Here is a 20,400-nt window from a genome sequence, read left to right on the forward strand (position 1 = left end):
GTCATTAGATTTTGTTATTCTTGCATATTTATCTAAAAAGAGCAATTAAATTAATAAGTATAAAGGTTAAAAAATTTACCTCACTTTTTATTAAAGTGTTTTTCTTGAAGGGGTATCCTGCTTTAACCACATAAATAGAGGGACTATTTTGTAAAAATCTACTCAATTGAAGGGCTTGAAGCAATTAACCCTATAATTTACTTCAAAACTTCCGTCTTCCGCCACCCCTGACTGCCGAAACCCTCGCGCATCTTTCTCAGTCCTTTCACTTTCACAGCCATGAACATCAGCTCCGTGAAGCTAGAGACAAACCCTAGCGCAACCGCGTTCAGGTCTCTGAACGGAAGCGTTCGGAGCTACACAACGACCGGCCTTCCTCACGTCTCTCTTCACCACCACTCATACCACCGGAGAAATGCTTCAATTTCATGTTCAGCTTCTCCGATCGTAACCCTGGAAGAAAGGAAGGGTGAAATACCGAGTCGAATCGGGTCATTAGGTCAGGTATCGGGAGTGTTGGGTTGCCAGTGGGGTGACGAAGGCAAGGGCAAGCTCGTTGACATCTTGGCAAAGCACTTCGACGTCGTTGCTCGTTGTCAGGTACTTTCCTCTCATCAAATGCTTGCAAAATTTATTGGTTTAAGATGCATAAATTCATATTCTGATTATGCATGTAAAGTATACGCCGTCGATTTCAAATTCAAATCGCCAAGGCTAACATTCTCTGTGACATTTCTATCGGAAGAGGAATTTCCATCTTCTGATCATAAAAACTCTTTCTCGACTTTTACATTATTCAATGTCATTGAATCTCTCAGGGTGGAGCAAACGCCGGACACACTATCTACAACTCGGAAGGAAAGAAATTCGCGCTTCATCTTGTTCCCTCAGGGATTCTCAACGAGGAGACGATGTGTGTAATAGGAAATGGAGTTGTAGTCCATCTTCCTGGACTTTTCCAAGAAATTGACAACCTTGAATCCAATGGGGTTTCCTGTAAGGGAAGGATCTTAATTTCAGATCGAGCTCACTTATTGTTCGACTATCATCAAGAAATAGATGGCCTTCGAGAAGCTGAGCTAGCTAAATCCTTCATCGGCACTACCAAGAGAGGAATCGGGCCATGCTACTCCAGCAAGGTCATCCGAAATGGCATAAGAGTATGCGACTTGAAGCATATGGACACCTTTCCAGACAAGCTTGATCTTTTGCTATCAGACGCAGCTTCAAGATTCCAGGGTTTTGAATACAGCTCAGAAGTACTCAAAAAAGAAGTTGAAGTGTATAAAAGATTTGCAGAGAGGTTGGAACCATTTGTTTGTGATACTGTTCATTACATGAATGAATCCATTTCACAGAAGAAGAAGATTCTTGTAGAAGGTGGTCAAGCAACGATGCTGGATATTGATTTTGGGACTTACCCTTTTGTCACATCTTCAAGTCCTTCAGCTGGTGGAATCTGTACAGGACTTGGGATTGCTCCTAGAGTCCTTGGTGATGTGATTGGTGTGGTAAGTCTAAGACTTCTTCACTTATAACATATCTATCTAAACATGGTATCAGACCCTTTTATCTCATATCATATCTAACTAACAATCATAATGTAGGTAAAAGCATACACTACTAGAGTTGGGTCTGGACCTTTTCCTACAGAGCTACTGGGTGAGGATGGTGATCTGCTCCGGCAAGCTGGGCAGGAGTTTGGCACCACCACCGGCCGCCCTCGCCGGTGCGGTTGGCTTGATGTAGTTGCTCTGAAATATGTTTGTCAAATTAACGGGTTTTCTTCTCTGAATTTGACTAAACTTGATGTGTTATCGGATCTTTCTGAGATTAAGCTTGGTGTTTCTTATAAGCATACAAACGGGACACCTATGAATTCGTTTCCTGCTGATTTAACTGATCTTGAGGAGTCAAAGGCAAGTTACACTTTTTCTTTCTTTCTTTCTTTCTTCTAAATTGCAGGGTTTGGGAATCAAATTCTAAGATTTTTCTTTCTTCTTTTTGGTGTTTTAGGTGGAATATGAAAGTATGCCAGGGTGGCAGGCTGATATTTCGTCTGTAAGGAGCTATGTGGATCTTCCAAAGGCTGCACGTGAGTATGTGGAAAGAATAGAAGAACTTGTTGGTGTTCCGATTCATTACATTGGTGTTGGACCTGGACGTGATGCTCTTATATACAAATGAAAATTCACATGAGTTTGAATTTGGAGCAATTTCGTTAGTTAGATTGGAAGCTCCTTTTTTAACCTTCAATTGAATCCAACTTTTCTCAACAACTGTAAGGATTTTGTTGGTAGGTATATGATGCTTTTGAGTAAGCTGATTTGGAATAAAGCAAAACTACTACTTGTGTTGGGGATTTCTCAGATTTTGCATGTTTACATGGTTGTATTTGTATCATATAATCATGTGATGTTTGTGTGATGGAAGAAGTGGTGTCTCATCTCACATAGACTGTGTTAGACGTAGTAAGATGGGTTGATGTGTTTGATTTTGAGTGTATCTTCGTAGAAATTGATTTTGTGTTTGGTTTTTGCCTTCATATGCTAAGATATCTTATTTGTATTGTCTTGATGTTCTATGTTGTGACAATATTCTTTTGGGTTTCTTTCAAGATTAAAGGATAATGCTATAGAAAGTCTTAAGTTTGGCCGAAAATGTCGATTCTACCTTCAGGCGGATTTTTATTTTGTTTATACCGCAAACTTGTTATTTATTTTTTTTATTTTTTTTCGGTTTTGTCATTTTTATCTATAATAACATGTTTTCAGGTTATCATGAAAAAACCCTTAAGTTTATAAATATTTTGCAAAAAAAAAACCTTAAGATTATAAATCTTAGTAATGATCTACAATATGTTGTTAATGATTTTAGAATTCGTATTGATGAACATACAATGTCATTGTTTTATATAAAGATCAAATGGAACAAATTCCTTAATAAGGTTAATATATTTTGATAGAGAATTGTTTTGAACCGTTTTTCTACTAAAACAAACTTTTGTAGTTGTGGTATTGACAAATGTTTTTAATTTTGTTTAGAAAAGTTTAGTGTTAATCAAGGATAAAACTAAATAATTCTTTAAAATTTAAATAATAAAAGTTTATATCGAACCAGTATAAAATTTATCATACTTAAAGGTAAAAATATATTTCGGTTTTTGTTTCATAATATAAGTAAGGTGAAATTTATATTGGTTTGATATAAACTTTTGATATTTAAATTTTAAAAAACTATTTAGTTTTATCAAATTTTGAATATATATATATATATATATATATATATATATATATATATATATATATATATATATATATATATATATATATATATATATATATATATATATATATATATATATATATATATATATATAATCTTAAAGGCTTTTTTTTGCAAAATATTTGTAAACTTAAGGATTTTTTGATAATAATATTTCATGGTAACCTGAAAACCTAGTATTTCAAATAAAAGTGGTTAAAACAACAAAAAAATGGTGAGTTTGCGATATAAACAAACCAAAAATCCATAAAAAGTTAAAATCGATATTTTCGGTCAAACTTAAGGCTCTTTATGATATTATCCTCAAAATGAACGATAAAAGTTAATTCGATGAATAATGTTTGTTGGATTAACCAATCTTTGAAGTTTCAAATGATGAAACATTGGATTTCTTTTCAAAAGCTAAGGTGTAATAAAAAAAAAATAGGCCAAACTACTTGTGAAATAGTCATTAAAGTTTTTTTTTTTTTTTTTTTTTTTTTTTTTTTTTTTTTTTTTTTTTGCATATCTTGTAATTAAACAAAATACCATTATATTTTGATGAATTCTTTTAATCCCAAATATTTTCTGTAAATTTAGTCACTAATTATATATATATATATATATATATATATATATATATATATATATATATATATATATATATATATATATATATATATATATATATTCACCGGTTATTTTATTTTGTATATATTTTACTACTAATCTTACATGGTATAAAAATGCTATATTTAATTAGGGGAAATGACTTAAAACGGTAATGAAGTTTCCAAAATGTACAAAAAAGAATATTGTTTTTCATTTAGTACACAAAATACCATTGAACCGATTATTGTAGGTAAGCATTAGGTTACCCGATTATTAAATATTCAAAAAAATACCATTGTTGTTTTTTTAGTACAAAAATACAACTAAACTTACTATTTATACACAGAATACCAACGAAGTACACATGTATTCAAATAAAACCTTGTGATAACCGGTTATTTTAAGTAAACAGAAAAATGACTTAAAAGCGTAACGAAGTTTCCAAAATGTTCAAAAAAATACCACACTTTTTGTTAACTTTATTGTTGTTAAATTATGTAGAACACAGTCACCGGAGATCATGCATCATCATATTAGATCACAACAGTCGTGCTATCTTTTTCATTCCCTCACTTGATCGTTCTTACAGTAACATGAGAAGTCAGTAGGTAATAACCTTGGTTAAACATTCTTGCTTCCCGATGACATTATATGCCTCAAACCTAAAACATATATATGTTATATAGATGCACATATTATACATCAATGTTTGTTGTTCATTAGTGTTGCGACACAAGAGAGACACAAAGGAGAAACAAGTGTGACATTATCTCATGAGAATTCCTAAATGTGGATGTAGAAAGTAAGAGTTGCGTTTAATTCTTTGAGACCAGTAAAAGATGAATAATCAGGAACACTCAATGTCATGTGGCTTATTTGATAACGATTTGTAGTCAAAGTAGAGAGAGGAGAATATGTGTTGGAGCGCTTAAACGACTTGCATCCTAATTTATGGAATCTTAGTTACGTGTTCTCCTGTGATTGTATTTAGATACAAACGGATAGAGTGATGAAATGAAAGAGAATGCACAACTGGTATGAACTGGTACATCGATGAATGATCTCCGATGACCGTGTCTTATATAATCCGGAAACAACGAAGTTAACAAAATGTGCTCTGAGAAAACAACAATGGTATTTTTTTTTGAACATTTTGGAAACTTCAATGGTATTTTTAGTACTAAAATATTTACTTTGTTGGTATTCTGTATACAAATGGTACCTTTCAATGATATTTTTATACTAAAGGAAATATAGTATTTTTTGAACATTTTTGGAAACTTTATTAGCCTGTCATTTTTATGTACCACAAGTTTTATTTGAATACAAGTGTACTTCTTTGGTATTCTGAGTACAAAAAATATACTTTAATTTTATTTTTTATACTAGAAAAACAAAAGTATTTTTTTTTTAATATTTTGAAAACTTCATTAGTTTTTTTATTTTTAAGTCATTTTCCCCTTTTAACTACGCTAAAAGAGAGACGAATGAAAAGGCTTATATGTCTGAAAAGGCTTATATGTCATTTTACTAGGTATATCTTGACATTTCTTTAAGAAACATTCGTGGAGAGCCGCCTCACGAAAGCCGTTATAGTTGTAAACATCTGGTTCCTGATTTAATCACTTGTACCCTGCAACCATTCAATGCAATGGTCTCCGATATAGCGATTCATACACTAGTTTATAGCAAAATACATGTTACTACGCAGTAGTATTTATAAATATTATATAAACATATATTTACGTATAACTAAAATATTTTTACAAATAAATATGTGTTTTGTATAAATATATATGTTTATATCCTTTATAATTTAACCATATTTTTATATATACATTTATATACATAAATTCGGTATTTTTTATTATGTACTAATATAATAAAATTAAACCGTATCTCAACATCAAATTGTCTTATCTATCTAATAGTTCCATATCTTGTCGTTTGAATCCTTAAAAGTAGGAAAACAATTGGATATCAATGATAAAATCAAACCTTTTCTCGGTGGTTGTAAAAAATATTGTTTAGTTTTATGATATTAGTTCGTAATAGAAAAATACCGTATGTATATAAAAAAATACATTTTAAATAAAAAAAATATTTTAAATGAAAATATGATTTTTTTTAATTTAAAATTACATATATTTATACACAGATTACACATTTATTTGTAAAAATATTTTATTATATGTATATATATGTTTCATATAAAAAATTATATATATACTACATAATAATGTGTATTTATATTATATAAGATTAATGGTAAAATATATACCAAAAAAAAGAAAAAAAAGACTAATATGTAAAAAAAATAAAAAAAAATAAAAAAAATTAAGGTTAGTGAATAAATAGATACAAAAAAAAATGAATATCAACTAAATGTGTTGAATGAAACCTATAATAGCCGATCATAATGATATTTTGTGAACAAAGTAAACAAGCTCAATTCAATGGTAATAATAATAATAATAATAATAATAATAATGAGTAAATGTGTACATGAAACATGGTTGCCCTTGCAAGTTATCAACCCTAAAGTTAGATGTGGGATGCCACCTCTTCAAAAATCAAAGAATCCTCATGTCATAGACAAAATCAACACCATTTTCAATATATTTCAACCCACAAGCTGCTTCTTTTGTGTTCCATCTGTAGAAACATGTAAAAGGCAAAAACCTTATGTTGCAAAACTCATCAATAGCTTATAGCTAATAGCTAATAGCTTTCTAAAAGAAAAATCTAACCTTTTGCTCTTTTGGGATTTGGCCTTCTATATACATGTGACATATCTTCATATATATACCACATGTATCTTCTGTTTTTGTTATCATACATTAAAGGTTGCAAGGACCTTTTTCATTTTGTTCCTTTGCATATGTTTCTCCATTTATCTTTAAGGTCTATAGTGGTACGTCCTTTGTGGAACACACTGTCTCCAAAATCCAAAATCTCCTTCCATGGAATTTTTTTATCACCAACACTTGAATATCTCTCCACACCTTCCTAACAAGTTTAAACAATTGACATGAATTACATTGTAATAATATAGTTTTTATAGTCATATCCAAGATCAAATTAATTATTTATATAAATAAAAAAACACACAACTACCTTGAGTGTTTCTTCCTCTGATTTTGTCCATGGGATTGTTTTTCGTCTCACCAAAGGAACAACTACTGGAGGGGTGCTACAAAATAAAAACAAATTATATTGCGAATTTCCAATCGATGGAATGAAATAATAAAAGGAAAGGAATCACATTCCTTCAATGGAATCAACGATTCCATTCCTTTTCAGAAAGCTAACAACTTACTATTGTGCTTTCCTCTTGCGGAGTTCTCTTGAGGAACTAGACTCAATAATTTCCATTTGACTTTCTTTTTCCTTAAATTTCCGTTTTGGTGTGCTTGGTTGTGGTATATCTTTATCCACATGTCTACTAACAATGTCACTCTCATTGACATTGACTTTGACTTTGACTTTCTTTTGCGCTTCACCTTCTGTCATATTTTGATTGGCTACATTTCCTTCACTTTTTTTCTTAAAAGATTCATTAGTTCTACTACCCTTTTTGACTGTGAAGCTAGAAAAAGCTTGTAGATCATTTCTGGCTTGTGAAGCCTTTCTTTTAGCTTCCTGATACTCTGAAATTGCACGAGAATACGTGCAAAATGGGCAGAAAAAGTTTGAATTTTCATCAAATGTGATAGCAAACCCTAAACAACTCTCATGAATCTGTAATGGGCAGGAATCAGAACTACAAACTAACAACTCACCACCTTCATTACACTTCACACAAAGATTCATCAAGGAATCTGTTTGATCACCATCTTGTTCCATGGAGTTTTCATCTTTGCTTAAATGTTCATCTTCATCCAATGCATTTGGTTCAACATTTTTGTTGTCTTTTAATTTAACAACAGACTCTACATTCTCCATGCTATCAACAGATACCCTTTTCTCATGTGTGTCTTGGGGTGATTTTTCATCATTAAAATGAAGCTGAACATCACTTACTTGCTCAGTTTCTTGAAACTTTCCTTTATCTTTTCTTGGGTTCAAAATGGTTGTATCATCTTTAGCTACTGTATCTTGAACATCAAGATTCTCATCATTCACTGGACTTGTATTTTGAGATGCATTTGGAATTACCAGTTTACTCTTTTCTTTCAATGATGTGAGAAGTGGGTGACTACTTTCAAGAAGCATGTCCTTCAACTGTTTTATCAAAACAAAAACACAGCCAAGTTAGCAATATGTATGTTGGCTAATGTTAAGAAAATCCTTGGATTTTCTCTACATTTTTTGAAAAGCCATTTAGTTTTTTATTTTTGAATTGAAGGTACTCAAAAAACAAAAACTTGTTGATCTAAAGATTTGAGTCGGTTTAACCGGTTTATGAAAAAAGATGATTCAAGAATACCCTTGTATTTTGGCCATTTTTCTAAAAAACATCATTTTTATTTTGCCATTGAAACTATCGAATAAAAGAAGCTAATGTCAAGAATACCCTTGTAGTGTGTTGACATTAACAATGTATATGGCATATGTATATGGAAAGAAATTTTTACTTATTGATTTAAGGATTCATCTTTATGTATGTTGTTAGTGTGCATGGCCTATGTATATGTATGTTAGAGTCTATATGTATGCTATAATCTATATATACATGTATGCTGTAATGTATAGGTATATGTATGTTGTCAATGCAATGTGTATGTTGGAATCCAAATGTATGCTGCAAATGGAATCTATATGCATGGTTTTCAAAACCTTAAATTACCAAGTTTCTCTCTCCTGAGTGGCTTTAATGTAAAAGAAAAAACTATAAATGATTTTCCAATAAGTTGGTTAAAGTTCAATGGTTTTGCTACCATTTGTCTCATCACTTATGTAATCAAAAAACAAGTCCTCTTTTCTTCTACAATTTGAGATTCTGGGATATACATTAGATGAAAAGAAACTCACCTTTTTCAAGACACATTTAGGCAAGGATGACCTTTTATGTGTTAAAAAGGAACGAAGATCCCATTTTTCTTTTTCAAATTTAGCTGAATGCTCAGGTGTCTGCAACATTCACACACAAAAACAAAAATATAAGGATAATGTAAGATTTCCAGCACAATTATTAATCAATATCACCTCACGTAATATCTGCTGAAGGACATCTTCACAGCTTTCTGATGAATCAAAAGTGATTTTACCATTTTGACCTGCATCAGCATCAGCTACAGCTTCATCACCAGTTTGAGGAAACAAGCTCTCCAAGATTCTTAAAGAGACAACCTCCTTTGCATCTTTTCCTAGATCACCTGAGATTGCAGGAGCCATTCTCACTAGACCTGAAACATGGAAAGTATAATTTTAAAATAAATATAAATGAAGAGTTTTGTTTTTAAGAGATGAAAGGAATATGAAGCATGCCTATTAAAGTAGACGCATCTGTTTGTTCATAAGTTGCTAGGGTTTCAATGACCCAATTCCATACAATGTCAGGAACAATAGAGCTCTTGGATGCCATGAAGATCACTACGAGTTTTTTCTGTTTTATCAAATTGATCACTGCAGGCTTTGTCTTAACTTTTCATGATATTTTTAGATTCCCTGAATAACCAATGATTAATAAGAATTCAGCTCCAACATTGGATATCCCATGTGTCAAAGGATGATATAGCAAAGTATTACAGTTATTTATTTTCTTTTAAGATTAAAACCTTTGATTAAACGGATTATTTCCTTACATCATCAGTGTAAACAAATTCTTAAAAAAACAGTTCTTATGTGAAAGCAAATGTCCCATAATCCCAATAAAGAAGGTATTCCCTGGATAGTAAACATGGATATAATGGTTTATAAAAAGAAAACTTACATGTGCATTTTTTTTGGAGATGGTGGGATTAATACGATAGATATTCCGGAAAGAACCCACTACGCTGGAGAAATCATCTACAAAATGTTGAAAATTTCTTGCTTCTAATGGTTTCTAAGCATAGCCATAAAAACAGAAAGCAAGATGATCATAAAAAAGCGTGGCTAGTCTGGGGTGTCAGATACATTCAATACCTAAAAAATCACAGGAAAAATCTTGCAAGTTTATGGAGCAATCAAAGGAATCGTAAGAGCATTGGGAATTAATAGACGAACTCTTTTCCGAAATTGGGAAGACATTTTCAAAAAATCAATTATAGGGGGATCAAAATCTTACCTGTGAGAGAATTGCATCCAAGATCATAAAAAACAGAACATGTGTCTGGCAATCAAGAAATCAATGTCTTTAACGCTTAAGGGTTAAGATCAACATACTTGAAGCACCGTTAAAACAAGGACCAAAATTACAAGACGAAATTTTTTGGGACAAAGATTACATAAAACAGCGATACTCGGAGACATTTTTAGAATTTTCAGTATTTAGGGCTTGGGGTGGAAGTATGGTGTTTTTGAAATTGGGCGTTCCTAGAGAAATTTATCCGTTCCTTGTGTAAATTTCAATACATCCCTTGTTTTATTTCTAGGTAACCGTTTGCCCCCTTAACTTTTATCCACTAGCATTTTAACCCCTTATATCGTAAGGTTTCTCTTAATTTTAATGTATTTGACGATTCCCACAAAAAAAAAAAAAAAACTATTGGATTAAAAAGTCAACCTAAAGTCCTCCGTCCTCAACTTTTTTTATATTTTTCAATGTTATAAAAACGAGTTGGACAGGATACAAGAAAGGGAATTGTTCAATTAACATTGGTTTATGTTTATTTCTGGATCAGAAAGAACTAATCGGTTTTTACAAAAACCTGTTTGAACCGGTTAATTTGAATAAAAACACATGAAAATAAAACATTTTGCATAACAAACTTTAGTAGTCTTTTCATATCTATTTAGAGCTTTCATAAATTAAATAAAAAAATATAGAGGAAATGTTAAAACTATATTTTATTTTAATATCATAATTTATTTATTTTGGTGTATGTTGGTGAAAGTAAGGGAAAAAAACACAAAAATTCTAGAAACAACTAAAAACTAGTAACTAAAAAATTGGTTTTTAAAATACTGATATTTTTAAGATTCATTTGGGGATGAACTTATTGAAACCAATATTATTTCTTTGAGGCGACTAGTTTTTTAAATCAGAATCGGTAAGAAGATGGGTCCAAAAATTTGGTCTTGGAACTTTAGTTTGAAAAAGATCCAGTTTGGTTTGCTAGTCATATATCTGATCAGGTAAGTAGAAGTGAACATTACTAATTACTTCACAATTTAATAATTTATACAACATTAAGCCTTATAAATTTACAAATGGAAGATTTATACAACCACAGACTAAAAAGTTAATAAAAAACAATACAAACAAAATTACAATAAATTTATTTAAAAAAAAAAAAATCAATCATATAGAACCAGCTTTATCATGGCCCCACCTACGTCTACGAGCCCTTCTTTTCCTCCCATCATTTTTAGCCTTAACTTTCTCTTTCAAATCCCTCTCACCTCTCCTTTTATACATTTTAAAACTTATTTTCCTCTCAGCAGCCATCTCCCTCACTTTCTCTGTAATCTCAACAGCAATCTGTCTGTTGTAAAGCTTCCTCAACCCCTTCATAAGCTTCGCAAAAGTATCCGCTTGTGGCATCACTCCAGCATCCATCATCTCCAAACAATAACCACACGCATCCTTCACATACCCTTTTGAAAATAGCGCATGTATCCAAATCGTCCATGCATAAACATTAACCTCACACCCTTTATTAATAATACAACTCCAAACATCTTTACTCACTTCAATCTTATCACCTCTTAATAACGAATTCAAAAGATCCTTCATAACCCCATATTGAGGAACACAAAACAAACCTCTTCCCACCATTTCTTTAAAATAATCACAAGCTTCAACCAAACATTCTTGACCTATCAACCCATGAATCATATTCACAAAATTGTCGATTCCGGGGCTGATTCCATTCCGTTCCATCTCATTCCAGACTCGAACCCCTTCTTTAACATCCCCTAACTTGAAAGCCAAACGAATAATCGTATTGTAGATGTAAATATCCGGAAACAAACCGATCTTTTGCATCTCGTTCACAAGCTCTAAACATTCTTCCAATTCATCTTTCTTTTCGTGAGCGTTTAAAATATGTAAATAAGTCGTTTGATTTGGGGTGTGTCCTTTTTGAATCATGTGGTCTAATATCTCATAACCCTTTTTAATCTTCCCCCATTTACAAAACCCACTTATCAATGTAGTGTAAGTAACAACATCTGCTTCACATCCACACCTCTCCATTTCCATCAACAACTGCATTGCAGATTCCATTTTCTCTTGACCACAAAGTGATTGTATCAAAATGGTGAAAGAAGTCGCGTTTGGATCACAACCTTTTTTTCTCATTTCTTTCAAAAGGTCAAAAGCGTCCACCATTTTACCTGCAACTGCATACCCGTTGAGCAAATTGTTGTAGACAACAATGTCGGGGTCAAAACCGGCTTCTCTCATCTGCACCAAAACAAACTTAGCCTCCATTAATTTACCTTCTTTACACCACCCGTATAACAGAGAAGTGAAATGTTTGATTGTTGGTGGAAACCTGACTCTCATGTCTTCAAAAAGTAAAGCAGCTTCTTTGATGTTCCCATTCTTACACAATGCATCTAATAAACATCCAAACACGTATTCATCAGGCTCACAACCATACTTAGGCATTTCATCGAGCACCTCGACTGCTTTTTTCACAAGTCTGGCAGAAGCAAACCTTCTGATTAATACAACAAACACTTGTGGGGTTATAAGCTGTGGGTTTTCTTTTCTCATTTCTTCAAGAAGTGCCCATACTGCACCAAATTGTCTCATTTTTCCTAAGCTTTTTATCATGGATTTGTATATGTCATGGTTGTGAGTGTAACCAGGTTGTTTTGATGCCCAAACAAAGAATCTGTATCCTAAGTTTCCAGCATCACCACAACGATTCACCACACGTTCGGTTAATCCTGAGCGGATGATAACACCAGATTCTTGTAAAGCAAGTTCTAATTTTGGAACACGTGAGTGGAATTTCCTTAAGATTCTGTAAATCTTCTCAACATCACCTGAAAATTCATCATGGGGTTGATCATTGGAAGTGCCTTCGGGTTTCTTGTCAAGGCGAATTAGCCCTAACCATCGATTATCCTCGATATGGGGTTTTGCTGTTGAGGAGAATGAGCCCTAATCATTAATTCCCATCATTATGACAGAAAAACTGTAAATATGATATTTATAATATAAACACCATTCCTGAATACAGCAATTGACTTAGTTGTTTGAAATGAAAAATGTGCATGCATTACCTGTATGTTTCTCCGCTGAATTCCAGTCAGGGTCCCATTCACAGATGCATCTATGACAAGCACAGATGGAGACTACAATGAGTATAAAGAGACCAAAACTCCAATGAATATGAAAAGTTTCTTAATAGTAATCAGTCGAAGTAACATTCAGGAAGTGAACATAAACATAAAGCATTTCTACTGATTCAGATACTATGATGACCTTCAAGAGCATAAATGGGTTAAGATTCTTGTATTAATGAAAATGGTTCAAAACAACAGAGAAAACAGAGCACCCGAAATGCACCAATGAACAAATAGAGCAGAAATGAAACACGCATATACCATATAAATCTAGCCCTAACACAAGTAATTATCTAATAAACATCTAATTGAAAAGAACTACTGGTAATAACAAACAGAGAAAAATCCAAAATAGTAAGAAAACGCACCTGATGAAATGGAGGAACAATGATTCCGATTGGAAGGCTGCTGCCCTGATGTCGTTGCTGAATTCGAAGAGTAAGTTGCTGCGGGTTCACGGATAGAAGAGCACGAAGAACTGCAGTAAACTCCATTACGTACCAGACAACCGCCTGCAAAGCTTCTTCTCATTCTCCGTCCTCTGCGATGTCTCCCCCAAAATTCTAAATTAGGGTTTATCAACTTCAGAAAATGACGAAATATTGACCTTAAATTTTATCAAAAGCTCGTATCAGCCCTTACAGTTTAGAAATTGTCATTTGGGATTGTTGACTTTGACCTTCTTAATTTTAACGTTTTCGTCCATCTTCCTCTGTTAAGTGGTCTTGCCCCATTAATAATTCATTAATTCTACAGTTCTTTTTAAAGAAAATTTGATCTACAAGACTACAAGTCTACAACGATAAAAGTTGATAATGCACACACCTCCAACACATTGCTCATCAGTTTTTGAGATTGAGTTTACAAAATGTTTCAGTAAGCTTAAAAAAAATGTTTGGAAAATAAAAAAGTGATTTATTCGCACCCAAAAATTGTATGTTAACCCTATTTGACATGATTGTTTTGACATATATATATATATATATATATATATATATATATATATATATATATATATATATATATATATATATATATATATATACTAGAAAAGTTTAAGCACGACTCACTGAATGGTGATATGAGTTTCTTCTAACGTTATCTTTCTTCTAATGTTATCTAAAGTATATTGTGCTAATAAAAAAAATAAAGGAAAATGCAATGCTATAAATGGGTGAATATATACTAGAAAAGTTTAAGCACGACCCACTGAATGGTGATATGAGTTTCTTCTAACGTTATCTTTCTTCTAACGTTATCTAAAGTATATTGTGCTAATAAAAAAAATAAAGGAAAATGCAATGCTATAAATTGGTGAATTTTCATTTTCAATGTACAATGCATGAATAAGAAAAAAAATGAAAGTATATTATTATAATCAACAAATAAATTAAATTCCATAGTAGTTTCCTGATATGATTTTTCACTTTATGGAAAACGTAATTACCTGTCAACATCTTTTGTAATGCATTCTATTGATATTGGGATTAATCATAAAATACCATCTTTGATTTATCTGTTCAAGGTTTTATCCACTTGTTCATTGGTTACCTATTGATCTTTATTATTATGTCTACGACTTCACGATTCGACATGATCTAAAAAAGGTAAGCATGAATTACAAGGATTTGAGACTTTAAAAGCTTTTTTAGCTCCCGCAAACATACTTGGTGTAATCAAATAGCTAACTTATGTTTTTATTTAATTGAAGGAAAGTGATTCATTACAAATATTACAGTATCTTGGTAGCTCCTTTTTTCTTCTCCATTCGTAAGTTTTGTTTGTAACATCCCGGAATATCAAGAGCAGAGTTGAAGGGCTAAAAGTGAAACTATATAAGGGCAACTCGGTGAGTCCCTGGGTGGACTCGACGAGTAGGGTCGCGACTTTGGTCGCGTGTTGAGTGGTCTACTCGGCGAGTCCAAAGATGGACTCGGTGAGAAGAAGCTGAGTGGAGAAAACCCTAAATCCGGAGGATGAGCCCTATTTAAAGGACATTATACCCTCTCCCCAGCCTCTTTGATCTCCCTTAAAGTCCAGAAACCCTAGATACGTGATTGTGGAGGATTTGAGTGCATTTGGAGCTTGGGGAAGTGATTGTTGAAGAAATCTTGAAGGAGAAGAGACTTGGATCAAAGGGCTTTGCAAGGATTCGGATTAATCTTCTCTTGGAGCTTCCTTTTGAGGTATTATTTCATTATTGAGTTGCTATCATCTAGATTCATCATTTTTGGAGGTATAGAGTCATATCTTTTGATATATTGGAGTTTAGAGACTAGATCTGAGATTGCTACCTCAGATCTGGAATGGAGAAGGGTTAAAATGCATAAAGGTCCCTGTTTTGAGTGATTGATGGAGCTATCTTGTCCTAAAACCCAAACCCTAGAGTGAAAATGCCTAGATCTTCTTGGATTCACGTAAAGATTGCCACTTTACGTGATGGATAGCCTTAGGAGGGGTAGATCTATGGTTTGGATCATCTGCATGGCTTGGAAAGCCTCTATATGAATTCAGACCCGGTGGTACTCGGCGAGTCACATGGGTGGACTCGGCGAGTTGGAAGAACAACTCGGCGAGTTGGATGAAGATGGCCTGGAACTCGGCGAGTTATAAGAACAACTCGGCGAGTAGGTTGAAGATAGTCGTAGACTCAGCGAGTCTGGTCGTAGGGTCCAAGTTTCTTTTGGATGAGCTGTGACTCGGTGAGATGTGTGCGTGTGGACTCAGAGTTGTTGGACTCGGCGAGTCTCGGGGTGACTCGGCGAGTAGAGTCAGTCAGGTGTAGACTTTAACTTTGACCAAGGGTTGACCAGTTGATTTCCAGGGACATTTTGGTAATTGTTGAATATTGTTTTAAGTTCAGTGTATTGGTGGTTGGCGAGTGGTGGAGGTCCTACCAGTAGTCGGAGCAGCTTGAGTTATCCATTCAGCTAGCAGTTTCGAGGTGAGTTATCCTCACTATATCAACAGGGTCTAAGGCACCAAGGTCGGCCCTTTATCGGATTGAGATCCGGGTATCTGTTGTTATGTTATTGCTTTGATATGTTTGCATCCTGGTAGTTAGGATGGTATTCGTTAGAGACCTGGTTAAGGTCGGTATCCTGGTATATAGGGTGATGTTATGCTAGTGACCGGTTAGGTCGGTATCCTGCTTAGAGTATGTTGTGTTACGTGATGTGCTAGATCGGTTTGATTGAATATGAATTATTATGTGATTGTATGTTTATGTGCACGTGGTTGTTTGGACTGGAGTTGGGTTGAGGCGGGTCCTGCTTTGTGCTGTAGGCCAAGATACCCAGGGCGGACCGGTTGTTCCGAAGGCCCAACGAACGGTCCGGATAGGTTGTAGGCCCCACGAGGGCGGACCAGACGTGTCGAGGCTCGGAGAGTGGACCAGGCCGACTGAAGGCCCGATGCGGACGGACCAGTCATATTGTAGACTCGGAGAGTGGACCAGGTGGGTTGAAGGCCCGGTGCGGGCGGACCAACCACACTGCAGACTCGAGGGACATGACTGGACTCGGAGGGTGGACCAGGTGGGCTGAAGGCCCGACACGGTGGACCAGTCTCACAGTAGACCCGATATGCATGGCTGTTCTGTGATTCGATATGATATGGCATGTTATGTGTATGGTATATGTGGTTGGTATTTTGGAGGTATCTCACTAAGCTTTCGGGCTTACAGTTGTGGTTTAAATGTTTTTCAGGTTCTTCAGGAGACTGTGGCAAGGCAAAGGCGTGATCGTACTGCTCCTCGTGTTTACGTTTTATGATATGGACCTGGGAATACTCTGATAATAAATGTATTGAAAACCTTTTTGTAATAACTTAAAGAATTGGGATGTTTTTGAAAAGTTTAAATTTGGTTGAAATTTTTGGGTGTTACATTATCTCTCCCCTTCCACCACCACAAACTGTAGTCCTATTCGCGAGTAAATTACATCAACAAAAATACAAACAAAAGGGCTTGCATGAAAACCCCCTTCAATAGAGTAAATGTACTAACACCATGCCTACACACATATCAACTTCCAATAATACTAAAATTTATTTTAAGAAATTAGGCTATCTATAATCATGTTATAACCATTAATAACAAACTTGGTATAGGGCTTAACACAATTTCCCGCAGAAGTTAGAAAGGTGCCAATTGCTTCTTACAATAAAGAACATGGAACCGTGAATACTATCTTCATCCGTTCATGACCCTTAGCTACAACAACCATCTACATCTACTCATTTGCTGATGGTATCATTCTTTCACCAAAAAAGAATATAGAACATGTTTATGATTTATAATCAATAAAACATTTCACTATGTGGCGTATCTCAAATTAAAAAGGTAATTTAAAGGAGTTTATTGAACTGCAAATATATAAGAATAAATAACCAGTTTAAGCTCACATGATTTTTTTGTTTCAAATCCCTTCCTAATAGCTTCAGTATAAGAATAAATAACCAGTTATTTCAAATCAGTATAGTGACAATAAAAGTTTATAAAAAAAAAACTTTTTCATACATATACATATAATGGTAAAAAACTGCAGCTTCTATGTTGGTATATGTATTGTGCTCAGCTGACTATGAAGAAAGAATTCAAGAAGTTATTTGAGTGATACCATCTCAAATAGATCTTAATTCAACAGAAAGTAGATGACATCGATACAAAATCACTCAAAACATCCGAAATCATGAAATTACCAATCAAATTGGGATTGATTCAACATAAGACTTCCTTTGTCTGAATCAGTATGTGTACAAATTTCTTTTCCTTTGCATCTATCATATAAACACCTCCATATAAAAGCACATTGATCATAAAACAATCTTAACAAAAATAACCGATTAAAAAATTACTGCAACTAAAACCCTAAAATCAAATCAAACTTCAATTATCAATTCAATTTCATTAACAGATTGCAAAATCGCCCCTAAAACACTAAAAGTGAATACACCTTGAGCAACGTATTATTACCTTATTCTGAATAACATCTTTTAGTATAGTAGTCATCCTTGCTAAAGTTTCTGTCTTTTTTTTTTTTTTTTTTTTTTTCCATTTCACTTACATGTGTCAAGTGTATGACAATTTTATATCTTGCAAGTCCAAAAAGAAATAAGCATTCAACAAAAAACAATTTTATTTTATTTCTTTTTGTTTACCCAAAAAATAAAATCAGAATTCACCAAATGAGATTTGGGCTTTTAGTTTTTCTTTCTATTTCCCTAAAAAATAAAATTATGGAATCAATCACACGAAAACCAGAAAGAAGCAAAGATCGATGCCTTCTCCTTGCGACAATGAAGTTCCACTTTCAAATTTGCAATTTGTCTTTGTACAAAGGTTATTTCCCTCAAGACTCATATCAAGTCATTGCCTTTTTCACCAATAGCTAATAAATTTTGCAAGTCTTCCTAAACAAAGAATAAAAAAAATCAAGGGAAATGCAAGCAGTCAAACATTTTGACAATATTGTACTGCTAATAAATTTAAATGCCAAACAAAACATATTCTTGGAATAATTGCGTTCTATTGCGTCATATAGGGATTAGTGGTGGGGTTCTTTGGTGCCTTATTGTATCGTACCAGTTTGATTTCCAAACGCGGAACAGAACATAAAATTGAGTTCATCTTCTTTTGTACTAATCAGAAGAGGGTCTTTTGGGAATTTTATACTATCTTTGACCACATGGATTGTCCCCGAACAGAAGTGTCGTGAATTTAGTTGTGTTTAAATAAAGGAAAAATACTTATGGCATTACTTTTTGAAAACGAAAATGGTAACAAATAATATATGGATAAAAAGTGAATGATTTTTTTAATATAGTTTTCTATATGGGATGGCACGAACCAGAAGCGACATAGATAAGTGACATAGATAGGATCTGCATACCATACTAAAAGGCTCTTAGATGGTAAGGATGAGCAGTGCATTAACATTTTTTGAAGGAAACATGGATGAATTGTTAAGCTGTTACACGGGGCATGATTGAATTGCCAAAAAATTGTAATAATGTGACTATCAAATTATAGAGAAAAAAGGTTTTTTCTGTTACTAAGGAAGGGATTATAGTCTCTATGTATATACCTAGATTAGGGGTGAGCATTTGAATCGAACCGGACCGGATCGGCTCTTGGACCGGACCGGTTATGGAGAATTTTGTGGACCATGGACCAGACCGGATGAGTCATGTCTGTGTTCAGGTCCAGGTCCGAGTTTTCCGGTTTTTGGACCCGTTTGGATCGGTATAACTTTAATTGCATAGAGTATAAGTAATCTACATTGATGTATAATATTAAAAGTTGCAAAATTAATACGTTTCCGTTTCATGCATAACTAATCTACATTGATGTGTAATATTATAACTTGCAAAAATTAATTTTCCAAATAAAAGCAACTAACATATAAATCAAGTTCACTAACAAAAGTTATACAATTTTAAGACAAACATACAAAAGTATTACCGTAACAACAAAAATCATAGTTTAAACTGTAAAATCAATCAAACTAACAAACTTCATAAACTCATAATCTAATCTTCCACTCAAAAGCTGATTTTTTTCAGCTTTCATAAGTCTACTTTGAAGGATTGTAACTCAGTGAATTTAATACCAAAATAAACAAAATTATAGTCTAAATTCATCTAAAAACTATAAACTAAATTTTGGAAAAAACCGGAGGTCAATCCGACTTAAAACGAATGAGTTATGAGTGTTTAAAAACGTCACATATTACAAAATCTTGCTGAAAAGCTGGATTCAGCTTTTATAGCTCTACTTTGAAGGATTATAATTCAGTGAATATAATACCAAAATAAACAAAATTATAGTCTAAATTTATCTAAAAACTATATACTAAATTTTGGAAAAAAAAGGAGGTCAATCCGACTTAAAACGAATGAGTTATGGGTGTTTAAAAAACGTCACATATTACAAAATCTTGATGAAATGCTGATTTTTTCCAGCTTTGATAGCTCTATTTTAAAGGATTGTAACTCAATGAATATAATACCAAAATAAACAAAATTATAGTCTAAATTCATCTACAAACTGTAAACTAAATGTTGGAAAAAACCATAGGTCGATCCGACTTAAACGAATGAGTTATGGGTGTTTAAAAAACGTCACAGATTACAAAA

At 33.3% G+C, this 20,400-nt stretch overlaps 3 protein-coding genes across 7 annotated transcripts; 1 reads left to right on the top strand and 2 right to left on the bottom strand.

The window, feature by feature from the left end:
* The first annotated feature begins 203 nt into the window (after positions 1 to 203).
* Positions 204 to 2,545, top strand: LOC145011400 (adenylosuccinate synthetase, chloroplastic-like). The gene is made up of 4 exons (XM_078970109.1): positions 204 to 600; positions 819 to 1,511; positions 1,608 to 1,919; positions 2,017 to 2,545. Exons 1-4 carry the CDS (start codon positions 280 to 282, stop codon positions 2,185 to 2,187), a joined length of 1,497 nt encoding a protein of 498 aa, XP_078826235.1. The 5' UTR covers positions 204 to 279; the 3' UTR covers positions 2,188 to 2,545.
* Positions 2,546 to 6,328: 3,783 nt separating this feature from the next.
* Positions 6,329 to 10,330, bottom strand: LOC145012206 (uncharacterized). Of its 5 annotated transcripts, XM_078970997.1 has the most exons (10): positions 10,088 to 10,329; positions 9,752 to 9,945; positions 9,307 to 9,486; positions 9,025 to 9,224; positions 8,851 to 8,949; positions 7,659 to 8,100; positions 7,196 to 7,526; positions 6,994 to 7,069; positions 6,627 to 6,885; positions 6,329 to 6,531 (listed from the first exon to the last, which is right to left on the bottom strand). In XM_078970997.1, exons 3-9 carry the CDS (start codon positions 9,401 to 9,403, stop codon positions 6,739 to 6,741), a joined length of 1,392 nt encoding a protein of 463 aa, XP_078827123.1. In that variant the 5' UTR covers positions 9,404 to 9,486; positions 9,752 to 9,945; positions 10,088 to 10,329; the 3' UTR covers positions 6,329 to 6,531; positions 6,627 to 6,738. The 5 variants fall into 5 exon arrangements, with proteins under 5 accessions (XP_078827123.1, XP_078827121.1, XP_078827120.1 ...); XM_078970995.1 differs by having other exon boundaries at positions 7,196 to 8,100; positions 9,752 to 9,828; XM_078970994.1 differs by having other exon boundaries at positions 7,196 to 8,100; positions 9,752 to 9,865.
* Positions 10,331 to 11,090: 760 nt separating this feature from the next.
* On the bottom strand, positions 11,091 to 13,837 carry LOC145011297 (putative pentatricopeptide repeat-containing protein At5g65820). Its single transcript, XM_078969998.1, has 3 exons — positions 13,632 to 13,837; positions 13,201 to 13,250; positions 11,091 to 13,078 (listed from the first exon to the last, which is right to left on the bottom strand). The coding sequence occupies exons 1-3, from the start codon at positions 13,792 to 13,794 to the stop codon at positions 11,264 to 11,266; spliced, it is 2,028 nt and encodes a 675-aa protein (XP_078826124.1). The 5' UTR covers positions 13,795 to 13,837; the 3' UTR covers positions 11,091 to 11,263.
* Between the last annotated feature and the right edge of the window lie 6,563 nt (positions 13,838 to 20,400).

The sequence above is a fragment of the Lactuca saligna genome, chromosome 8, assembly GCF_052625555.1.
Source record: "Lactuca saligna cultivar CGN05327 chromosome 8, ASM5262555v1, whole genome shotgun sequence".
NCBI classification, from domain to species: domain Eukaryota; kingdom Viridiplantae; phylum Streptophyta; class Magnoliopsida; order Asterales; family Asteraceae; genus Lactuca; species Lactuca saligna.